The 12,234-nt window shown below is 42.7% G+C and overlaps 1 protein-coding gene across 2 annotated transcripts in view; it reads left to right on the top strand.

Annotated features, from left to right (window-relative positions):
- Positions 1-17: 17 nt before the first annotated feature.
- The window catches only part of PITPNA (phosphatidylinositol transfer protein alpha), a 47,512-nt gene continuing 35,295 nt past the window's right edge, over positions 18-12,234 (top strand). Inside the window, exons 1-2 of one of the 2 annotated variants that reach the window (XM_084650975.1) lie at positions 18-147; positions 6,963-6,993. In XM_084650975.1, coding sequence (XP_084507101.1) covers positions 128-147; positions 6,963-6,993 — 51 coding nt within the window. In that variant the 5' untranslated portion in view covers positions 18-127. The remainder of the gene's footprint in view (positions 148-6,962; positions 6,994-12,234) is intronic. The other variant, XM_084650974.1, reaches the window with a different exon arrangement.

The raw sequence follows: 12,234 nt of genomic DNA, 5'->3' as shown, positions 1-12,234 counted from the left end.
TGGTTGCCGCAGAAACGCTCCGCCCCCCCCCCCGCGCGGTGCGGTTCGCAGTGGAGCGGCCGGGAGGCGCCTGTCACCTTCAGCGCGAGCCGGAGCGGGCGGGAGACGCGGCGGCGGCGGGGCCGCCATGGTGCTAATCAAGGAGTAGTGAGTGCGGCCGCGGAGGCGGCGGGCGCTGCGCTGCGCTGCACAGGCGTCCCTCGCGCGGGCTGTCGGGAGGCCGGGAGGGAGGGGAGCTTTCTGCCCGCCGAGCCGGGCCCGCTGCCCGGGGAAGCCGGGTGCCTGCGGGCCGCGGTCAGGTGCCTGCCCCGTGGCCGGGGGTCTAGGTGCCGGTTAGCGGCGAGGCCGGGGCAGGGGCCGGCCAGCTTGGGGCAGGCTGCGGGGCGCTGGGTCCCTCCTGGCTGGCCCGGCGGCGCAGCGCGTCGGGGTCCCTGCCGCGGGCAGTGCCCGGCCTCTCTGCCGGCGCTGGGGGATCGCTCCGGCAACCCGGGGAGGCTCCGTTTCTCCCCCCACCCCCCGCCTGGGCCCTTTCTCGCGCGCTGGGGGGCGGGGGCGCCCGGAGCGAAGGGTGGCCTCGGAGGAGCAGGGCCCTGTGGGCGGAGGCGAAAGGGGCTGAGGGGGACTCGCCTGTGGACCCCGCTCAGCGCTTTGCTGCGCTCCTGACACTGGCAGGGACGCTGCAGGGAGCCCCCGTGATGTAACAGTGACACTGACCCTCAGACGCATCCGCGCGCGCGTGTGTGAGCGTGAGTGTGAGTGTGAATGGAGCTGGGGACGGTTCACTATAACTGCGTGAGTGCTGCAGCTCTTTGGGGGCGGAGTAAGGTGAAGGTCACTAAATTAGTGCAGATTTTGTTTTCTGGCTGTGTGGCTATTTGAGTCTATAACACTGTAGGTCCTTTGAGAGAGATGCTGTAGAGCTGAGCGTAGCTTAAATTCATGAGTCTGTTGAGGACAATAGACAGGTCCTGCAGGTGTAATATAAGCAGCAGAATGAGCGATCCAGCATTGGCCTGCTGAGAGAGCCCTTCTCCTACAGTGACTCTGATTTGACCATTTCTCTCTCATCAGGAGAGCTCCTACCTTTCCAATACTTTTAATAGTTTTTTTTCCCTCTTGGTCTTGAATATTTCAAGCTAATTGTTTCTACTGAATGCATCTGATGAAGTGAGCTGTAGCTCACGAAAGCTTATGCTCAAATAAACTTGTTAGTCTCTAAGAAAAAAGAAAAGGAGTACTTGTGGCACCTTAGAAAGCTTATGCTCAAATAAATTGGTTAGTCTCTAAGGTGCCACAAGTACTCCTTTTCTTTTTGCGAAGACAGACTAACACGGCTGTTACTCTGAAATTAGTCTCTAAGGTGCCACAAGTCCTCTTTTTCTTTCTATTAAAACGTTATTAGTGAACTCTGTTCTGTCCAAGACGCAAAGGAAGATTTACGGTCAGGCCAGTGTACTATCTTGTCCTCTATCCCGTCTCTGACAGTGGTTGCAACTAGATTCTTCAGTGGAAGTGTAAGAAAAAGAATCCATGTACTGGACTCAAAGAATAAACTGCTTTATAGGGACAGTTTTTTTTTTTACCCACTATCAAAGGTTGGTTTATATCTGAAGTATGAGGGTTTACAAGCCTTCTTTTTTTAATCTTGTAACGTGTGCATATTCTCATTAGTCCAGATCCTCAGAAATCAATGGGAGTTTGGTACTTAAATATCTTTGAGGATCTGGGCCGTTATCCATATAAATAACTAATCTGTTTTAGAGTCCAGCTAAGGTCTTCGCTTCCGTCTTGTGGCAATGAATTCAGCAGACTACTTATACTTTGCTGTCTTTTTTAAAATCCTGCCTTTCAGTTTAATTGAATGGCCCTTCTTTTTGTATTGTTAGAGAGGGGAAATGGAGCACCCAGTTTACCTTCTTTAGTCCTTTCATTGTTTTCTATACCTGTTCTTATTTGTTTGCTCTATAAACCAAACAGTCAATCTTTTCAATCTCTCATAATGTGGAACTTTCTCTGGCCCCTCTAACTTTTGTTGCCCATCGGTACAGGTATTTTCTGTGACACCCTTTTTGAGATCTGGTGACTTGGACCAAACATAGCATTTTTCCATCCCATTCCTTAAGCAAATACTCACCAACAACCACATACCACACAACAGAACCACTAACCCAGGAACTTATCCTTGCAACAAAGCCCGTTGCCAACTGTGTCCACATATCTATTCAGGGGACACCATCACAGGGCCTAATAACATCAGCCACACTATCAGAGGCTCGTTCACCTGCACATCCACCAATGTGATATATGCCATCATGTGCCAGCAATGCCCCTCTGCCATGTACATTGGTCAAACTGGACAGTCTCTACGTAAAAGAATAAATGGACACAAATCAGACATCAAGAATTATAACATTCAAAAACCAGTCGGAGAACACTTCAATCTCTCTGGTCACGCGATTACAGACATGAAAGTTGCGATATTACAACAAAAAAACTTCAAATCCAGACTCCAGCGAGAAACTGCTGAATTGGAATTCATTTGCAAATTGGATACTATTACTTTAGGCTTAAATAGAGACTGGGAGTGGCTAAGTCATTATGCAAGGTAGCCTGTTTCCTCTTGTTTTTTCCTCCCCCCCCCCCCCCGATGTTCTGGTTTAACTTGGATTTAAACTTGGAGAGTGGTCAGTTTGGATGAGCTATTACCAGCAGGAGAGTGAGTTTGTGTGTGTATGGGGGTGGGGGGGATGTGAGAAAACCTGGATTTGTGCAGGAAATAGCCCAACTTGTTTATCATGCACATTGTGTAAAGAGTTGTCACTTTGGATGGGCTATCACCAGCAGGAGAGTGAATTTGTGTGGGGGGGTGGAGGGTGAGAGAACCTGGATTTGTGCTGGAAATGGCCCACCTGATGATCACTTTAGATAAGCTATTACCAGCAGGACAGTGGGGTGGGAAGAGGTATTGTTTCATATTCTCTGTGTATATATAAAGTCTGCTGCAGTTTCCACGGTATGCATCTGATGAAGTGAGCTGTAGCTCACGAAAGCTCATGCTCAAATAAATTGGTTAGTCTCTAAGGTGCCACAAGTACTCCTTTTCTTTTTGCGAATACAGACTAACACGGCTGTTACTCTGAAAACTAAAATTTTGAGTACTCTTTTGACTACTGCTACACGTTGAGCTGTTCACTGTAATGCTCACATCTCTTCCCTGAGTAGTTACAGTTAACTTAGAAGCTAGTAATGTGACTGAATTGTTCAAATTATTCTTTTCAGTATACATTACTTATACATATACAATACATTTTCAACACTAAATTCAGTCTGTCACTGTACTGTCCATTCAATTATCTTTAAGTTCCTCTGATGGTCCTTGCAGTCGTTTTTAGTCTTGACTAAGCTTAATTTGTGTCACTGCAAATTTTTGCCTCCTCACCACTTTCTCCCCCCTCCCCCATATCTGGATAATAAATATATGTGTAACACTTGTCTTGTTATGGAATGTCGGGATACTCTGGTATCAGCTCTTTGCAATATTTAAAACTGACCACTTACTCTAATTTGTTTTTTTATCACTTAGCCAGTTTCTAAGTTATCATAGTACTTTACCTCATGCGTCGTACTAGTTTCCTTAATAGCTCTCATGATGGACTTCTATCAAAGATTTTTTTGGAAGGCCGGATAATCAGTTTTTCTTTAGACCCTATTTTGTTGACATACTCAGAGAATTTTAGTTGGTTTGAAAGATCAGTTTTCCTCTTACAGAAGCTGCACTGGCTTATCCCTATTTATGTGCATCTCTCTATATGTTTCATAATTCTGCTTAATTATTTCAGGCAATTTACCTTGTACTGAAGTAAAGATCATCTGTTTGATCTTCCCATCATTACCCCTAGTAGGTATTTTAAAGATAAGTACAACATTGGCTACTCTCCACTCTCCATTACTCTCTGATGTAATAAGTGATTTTAAAGAGATTGCACTGCTAATAAAAATATTTAGTCGTTTAATTCTTAACATTTTCCTGACCTCTTGGGTAGGTACCATCTGGGTCTGGTGCCTTATTTAGTTGGTCAGCTTGTTGCAGTAGTTCTTTTTTTGATACCTCAGTGTTTGACAGCACTTCTCTATTACCTGAAAAGAGTAGGTTGGAACAGATAGTTCCTCAGCATCCTTTGTGGTGAGGAGTAATGCCAAGAAATCACTTTACTTCTCTACAATGTCCTCTTCTCTTTAACTATTCCCTTTTCTCCCTGATAAAGCAGTAGATCCACAGACTCTCACAAGCTTTCTGCTATAGCTATAAAATAATTTCTTGTTGGTCCTTCTTGTGTCTTTGGCTACTAGCTCTTCAAATGTCCTCTTACCACTTCAAATTTCCTCTCTTTTACCTGCCATAGTGTGTTCCTTTCTGTTGGTTTCACTCAGGTTGGATTTCTGTTTAGTAAAGAATACCCATTTGGCTTGAAAAACCTCTTGAACCTTGCTATTCAATCATGGCGTGGTGGGTTTCTTCCTTTCTGATTCCTTTTTTAGAGGGGGGGAATGTATGTTCTTTGACTGTTATGGTTGATCAATCTAAGGATTTTAGCTTCATTTGTTTTGACCTTTTTGGATCTTTTTGACTAGCATCATCACTTTTTAGAAACCCTCTTTGAGTTTTGTCACTGTACTAATTTTTGGTATAATGCCTCCCCCAGCGATGTTGCACTTAATAGTAACCACAGTATAATTACTTAGTGGCTAAACTGTGGTTAAAACTTGAATCAACTCCTGCATGTGATTTAAGACTTAGTCAAGGATAGTCTGTTATGTTCCAAAAAGCAAACTTTTAAGGTAATAAGAAATTGCTTCTCTATATGGGTAGCTGGAATCATACACTATTCCTACTTTATTGGATTTAGTTGCCTCTTTGGTGTCCTTCAACGTTGTGCGCTCAATATTCTTTTCCTGATCCAGAGGCTGGTGGTATTACCTTGTTAGTATATTTATGACTTTTGATTTTTATACATTACATTTTTTACTGTACAGGTCTTCTGCACTCAGATTACTGGATTCTTTGGAATATTTTAGATATAAAGCTATTCCTCCACCTCTGACCTAATCTGGCTTCCTGTATAGGTTATACTCAGGTATTTGTGTCCCAGGTCATAATTAAGGATGGTGGTAGTGGTTTTTTGTGGTCATCTCATCGTTCTTCAGTAATGCTTATTATGTCAAGCTCCTACTCCATTACCAGGCAATTGTAGTTCATCTATCTTTGTTTTGAAGCTTCTTTCATTGCTATATAGACATCTGTAGTTTCTATTTTTGACCATATCCCTATTTGTATTTAACTCCTTCATTTGGTGCTCTATTATATTCTGGAAAATATCTCTGTGATCTTTACCTGTCCATGCTTCAGGTCAGCTGTAATTTCTGTTTTATCCTTTACTGAATGCAGAGTTACCTTTACATTAGTCACTACCCAAAAGAACTTACAATCTGAAAGACCACTCAGACGAGAGAGAGAGAGTGCATTGGGAGATCCAGAGGATGGTCTGAATTTAGAGCACAGCCCTTTTTCTTTAAGCATCTAATGCACAGGTGACCTGTGCCTTTACTGAAGTGAGCTGGTATTGGTGGGCATCCTGGAAGGAGGAATTAGAATGAAGAGTGGGTGGGCAAGGGAGGGAATTCCAGGTGTAGTCAGCAGTTCTGTGGAAATTGTGAGCACAGCAGGAAACCTCAGACCCCCTTCAGATTTCCCATAGTTACTGGTCTCTTCCTGCTTTTTGAAGGTTATTCTATTCTTTGCTATAGATCCCTTAAGTGTTATTCCCACCAGCCAGACCACCGTTGGGGAGCTGGCAAATGTTGAGTTGAATATTTATTGGTATAGAGGGAACAGAAGAACTAATGTGAAGTCTAGTGGTTAGAGCACTGGATTGGGACTCAGAAGACCTGGGTTCTAGTCTTAACTGTGCCACCGGACTGCTGGGTGACCTTGGGCAAGTCTCTTTAAGCTCAACTTGCCTCAGTTTCCCCATCTGTAAAATGAGGATGAAGACACTGACCTCTTTTGTAAAGCTATTTGAGATCTACTGATGAAAAGTGTTATACAAGAGCTTATTCTGATTATTTTATTTGTTAGTTATTATTGTGATACTTGCTCATGACCCATGAAGACAGGGACTATGGGGGAGGAATTGGGAAGCTGGCCCTCTCAGTGAGTCTTGTTCACTTATTATGCTTTTATTACCACATTTATCAGATCTCACAACCCAATTAGAGTTGAGCCTGATCAGTTTTTCCATAGGAGACCTCTAAGGAAGCCAGAGGGTACAACAGGAAGTGGTGTTTGTGATCGTAATGGTCACTCTTCCTCCAGCATTGAAACAGTGCTCTAGCAATGGCACATGGTGTGCTGTGCTGGATGAGACATAAAACCGTGGTCCTTGCTGCTTTATTAGAAAGCCTGTGAAATGTCTTGCAAGGATAAGGGGCTGGAATGTACTTAGATAATTATACTGTCTCTCTAAATACCTCTCCCCAATATAGTCTGCTATCTCTAGGAACTTTTTTTATTTCTTGGCAAACTATTGTCACTGTACACTGTTAAACAGCTGCTGGAATTCAGTGGTGGGTGAAGTGATTTGTGTGATTTATAAAGTACTCTGAGAAGATAGCCCTTATGTTTATACAAAGATTGCTATTAGGTTATTTCACTTATGCTTACGGATTTGGTATTAAGCCATTTTGTGAGTTACCTGACCAATGGAAGGCAGCAAACACTGGGAAAGACACTGTGGTAGGTTAGAAGGAAACTGGTATATCACGCAGATAAACCCAAGCTAGCAGAGTTCTGGAGGCAGCAACACTTGTTCCTGGCTATGTCTGCAGTGTGAAACATTTGTGTGTTCTAAGTGGTGCAAGTTATAAGGGCTGTAGTTCATTTCCTGTTTTGTGTTCTCTTGCAGTCGTGTCATTCTGCCTGTGTCTGTGGAGGAGGTAAGTCCTTTTCCTGCCACTTCCTCTTCAGGACTTCTGATTAAACAAAACAATGTTTAAGCTTATGATTGACCAGCCGACAAAAGTGAGGAAATGCAAGAAAGAAATGCATGTGAAACAGTATGATCCAATGATTAAGACCGAGGACTAGGAGTTGGGTTTGTGTACCTAGCTCTTCTGCTGACTCAGTTTGTGATTTTAGGCAAATCATTTAACTTATCTGTACCTCGGTTTTCCCATCTCTAAAATGAGGCTAATGATATTGTCCCTCCTCCTGTAAAGTGCTTTCAGATCCATGAATTACAACTCCTAGAGAAGTTAATAATAAACTTGAATTTGCCAGATTGTTCCAAAGCACAGCTTCCTTCTTTGTCTAATATAATTGTTTTTTCTTTTAAGGTGAGGAAGGTTTAATGAATCTCTGAGGTTCCTTTTTATCTGGGTTTTTCTACAGTAGAAAATGTAATTGTGTTAAAACGTGTTACCTAACAACATTAAACATTCAGTGTAGATGAGGACTGTTAAAATTGTCAGTTTGTTATGGTCAATCCTGTTGTCCACCATATGGTTAACCATGACCAGCTGTTATGATTTTTAAACATCACAGTACAAGAAATGTTCAGTCAAGTAAATTTAACTTGATTGAAAACATACTTAACATCTTTGTAGACACAGTGTAACACATTTCAGATTAAGGGTGTGTCTACATGGGAAAATTTTCCCAGTTAAAGCTATGTAAGATCAGATGAGAATTTAAACTAATGGGGGGTTATACTGGTATAACTCCCTGGGTGGACATTTTTATTCTGGAATAACAGTAGCTTGCTTGCTTGCTGATTTAGCTTATGTCACTTTGGAAGGAGTTTAAGTTACCCCCAAAAAAGTTTGGTTAATTTAGTCTGAAATAATAGTGTATATCGGTTTAAATTCACACCTTAGTTTATACCAGTATAACTTTCCTGTGTAGACAATCCCTAAGTTTTCTACACTGACACTGCATCGACTTAACTACATTGATTTAAGTGCTACGCCTCTCACTGAGGTGGGTGAGTTACATCAGTGGGAGCTACATTTGAGTGTAGATGCTTAGAGTTAGGTCAATATAAGCTACTTTACATTGACCTAACTTTGTAGTGTAGACCAGGCCCTAGATGATAACTTGCTGAGTTCAAATGAGATTAAACTGTGTTTGTGTAGGTGTTAAGAGGATTTTCAATCATGTTACTCTAAATCAATTGAGTTAATTTAGGAAAAATCCACCCCCCTGAGAGATGTAGCTATATCACCTAACCTCCAGTGTAGACAGTGCTAGGTTGACAGAAGAATTTTAGGGAGGTGGATTAATTACAGTAATGAGAGAATCCCTCTCATTGCTGTAGCGAGTGTCTACACTGAAGCGCCACAGTGGCGCAGCTGTGTGTCCGTAGAGTTTTAAATGTAGAAATATCCTTAATTGAAAAACACACCTTTTTTGCCCAGGTAGACAAAGCCTCAGGCCTTGTCTAGTTTAGGATTTTAGGTGTGATGTTAGCATAAATGTGTGCTACTACAACTTAAATCCTAGTCTAAACAGGGCATCGGCTTTTAACATCATGTTAGTAGACAAGCACTGAGTGGCAGCTCATGAGTTATTGTCGCTCAGGTAAATGCTGAAGCTGTGAACTGGCTCTCAGTTATACAGCAGCACAGTATTATGGCTCTATTCACACTGTGAAAAATGGCCTTTTGATGACCATGATTGTCTGAGTGGGTCCTTCTGTTTTTCATTCCCTTCGCCTGCCCTCACAACCCCACAGTAATGTTGAAAATGGCTTAATTGTAGTTGAGACAAATCTCTTCTCCAAGAACATGATTACTGGAACAGTGCTGAATGCAGTTTTGTCCTATCTGTTCTAGCAGTTAAATCACTCTCAGCACTAGCTAAAGTGACCCACTAAGACATCCATTGTCAAAAGCATCTACATTGGGAGCTGTGTGCATGGTGAAATGCAGAGAAGGTATGTGGTTGATACATGTCTACCTAAGAGTAGTAATATGTTTGTCCTGACATTGTGCTCACACAGTTAGACTGTCTCTACTCCAAAAACATTCATAGTCTAATTGACCTAGAGAAGACACTCCACATTAGGAAGGAATAACTTGCATTTTAAACAATTAATTATTTCTAGGAACTTGTAATATCTAGGTACCATGGAAGGAGAGAACTCAAGGGGGTTAAATGAATTAAGGGTGAATAAAAAAAGCAAGCCTTCTTGGTTTTGAAAATTCTTATCTAATTATTTTCAAATGTATTTCTTGGGCCATACATGTACTTTGCTTTTTCTTGGAAGACTGCAAGTCTGCATAGTGAACTCCCTTTGGATGTAAACCATATTTCTAAACAAAATAGCTAGGTTTCATTAAAAAAAAAAAAAAAAAAACCTAAAATTCCTAAAGCACTGAATCCATGTTAGATAGACCAACAGCAGTGAAAATTTTAAGAAGGCCCCCCACAATCATTTAATCCAACTCCATAGTGTGAACACTGTATCTACACTTTTTAGAACTTGCAGCTGAGCAGGTCTTTTCCAGATCTTGTAAAAATTACTTTCCACTTTTTGGCTTTGTTTATATTAAGTTTTAACGGGTGTAGGAGATGGAATTCTGAGAATGGGTGTTAATAATGGAGAAGCTGATCTGATTATTTCTTCACTGGCCAATAGACAGCTGTGGAGAAATAACTGGTTCTGCTCCCTGGACTTCCAACTTCGGAGACTGCACCCCTCTTTTATCTTCCCTCCCTCCTTGTGCTCTCAGCACCACTCCTCTGCAGAGAGATTCTGCTAGGGAATAAATACTTTTCCAGAGACCTACCTTCACATTCACAAAGTGGCCAAGGAGTTGGAGTGAAAATGACTCCAGTCCCAAAGCGTGTCAGTAGCAGATGCTTCACCAGGCCTGGGCTCCTTTCGGGATATATTTCTCTGTTGCTGCCTCACTATAAACCTTTCATTTGAAATGTCAAGGTCCAGGGTTAACTTTAATTTTCTAATGCTTTTTGGTGAGAGAGCTGTGAGTACCATGCTCTTCGTTTGTATGTTTCCTTTCTCTGAATGGAACAGCTACAGACTTGAAGAGGCACATGCTCTGAGTTTTGCTTGCATAACCAATGATTGATTGATTGGCTCACTGCAGCAACCCCATCCATTTGGTCACTACTATAATAAATCCAACCCTTTCGGTGCCCTTGTACTCCTCTCTGATCTTGACCTTAACTCTGGGGCTGAATGTAGCACATTCCTTTGAAAATATAGCTGGTAGTAAAAGAACATAATTGTTGCCCTCTAGTAGCTTTTTCGCTCCCTAGAGGCTAAAACAGCATCATGTTAGTCCCTTTCCCTAAAGACCATCCCAAGAGGGCACACATTTCTCTTCCCTCCCCCATATGCACATTTTGGCCATATGGTCAAATGGGGTGATGCTGTGCATGCACAGTGTGTTCTGGTCCTGCAGTTGAGAGCTGATCACAGCAGGCAAAAGTATTTCAAACAGTTCACAAAAGAAAGAAAAATAAGTCTGTTTGTCTGAACTAATAAAGGGTGAGCAGAATCGTCCTCTATTGTTCTCCTTCCTGGGTGACATCTATGCAAGGTAAAGCTGTTGAAGTCTTTGAAATCCTGCCTCTGTGAAAGGCAGTTGGCATCTGACTGCACCTAGAATGTTGCCTCAACATTTGGCATCTCAGTCCCAAACTGAAGAGCACTCAGAAACGCAACAGAAGTGGTCAGGGGAAGAGAGAATGAGTTATAGGGAAGATGGAAAGAGTTAATTATGCAATATATCTTGAATCAGCAATGACTGGCAGGAAATAGGATTCTCCAGGTATCCAAAACATGTAAACATCCAGATGGACGGGGAGTCATTTAAGAGCATCCAAGGGGCTATAACTAGGAGCAAAGGAATTTAATCAATTAAAGGAAAATGTAGTCTGAATGTGAGGAAACCCTTCCTGACAGTGAGGTCACTCCAGCCCTGGAATTGTCTGCGGGGAGCCAGATCATCCCAAAGTAGATGAGCCAAAGCACTAGAACATGCTTTCTGACCCTTGCCCCCGGGAGACTGGACTGGATGGAACCTAACAGGCTTCTGCTTCTCTAAGTTCTCTGATACTGGGATTCAGCTTCATCAGGGTAAAGTGAATGTTTATTGGAGTTTTATTCCTCCCCTTGCTGATTTATTCAGTGCTATGAATATTTAGAAATGTAGGTTGTGTATGTGTAGAAAGTGGAGGCCCCAGGCAATGTAAGGACTTTTATCTTTCGGGCACCCTTTGCGTTTGAGAAGGTTGTCTTCTGAGCTTGAGGATGCCCTGCAGTCAACTCTTAAGTGAACTTGTTGATCTGGAGTGAAGGAATCCAGAATTCCAAAGAGTTCAGTTATAAACCTGTTCAGAAGCCTGTAATGTGAGGAGCAGAAGGGGTGCTTTCCCCATTGGCTCCTTGCTGCCCTAAAGGAGAATAGGATGTAACTGCTAGGAAGTCTCAGAAGCAATATCAAGTTGGTGAGTCTTTGGATTGCCCAGTTAAATGCTGGTCTGGGATAGACCTTCGCTATCCTATCCCTTGGCTGGGAGTCCCTTCACGATGAGTGGTGGCATTCTGACACAATTGGGAGGAACGGTTTCCTGTAATTTAGCCCAGCTGATAAGGCATGGGATCTGGGCCCATGTTGCGCTTGTTGTTTACAAGCACTTGATGATGTTCAAAGCCACAGAAGAGTGAACATGATTGCCATGCCTCTCAAAATCCCAGGTGAAGGAATTCACACTGTGTTTCATACCTGACGAGGTCGGTGGACTACGCACTCCCAATCCTGGGGGAGAGGATGCTGGCTGGGCTGTTTTCTGCTCTTAGGGTTCAGTTTCCAGGCTACAGAAAGTAAGGTATATTAACTACTACACCTTTATTGCTATTATAGGTTCACTCTTATGCACAAAACTCTCACTAGACACGTGATACTGTTTATGGGTTTTGTGATTCTGGCAGATATGAAGCACAAATGGACTAACGAGACGAGAACCTAATTCCAACTTCGGTTTAATAGATGGAAACCTATCCTGGAAGACCTGGCAGCTGGACATCCAGTGCATGAACTGCTGCTTGAGGGCCAGTGCCAGTGTGTGTGATATGGCAGTGTAAAAACTGATGTGATTTTGAGGCGTGGTGGCTTGGAGTAGGGAAGAGAGTTTCTGTCTGTTTGGTT

Source organism: Lepidochelys olivacea (genome assembly GCF_965140295.1).
Source record: "Lepidochelys olivacea isolate rLepOli2 genome assembly, chromosome: 17".
Lineage (NCBI taxonomy): Eukaryota > Metazoa > Chordata > Testudines > Cheloniidae > Lepidochelys > Lepidochelys olivacea.
This window is presented reverse-complemented; position numbering and strand designations above follow the sequence as displayed.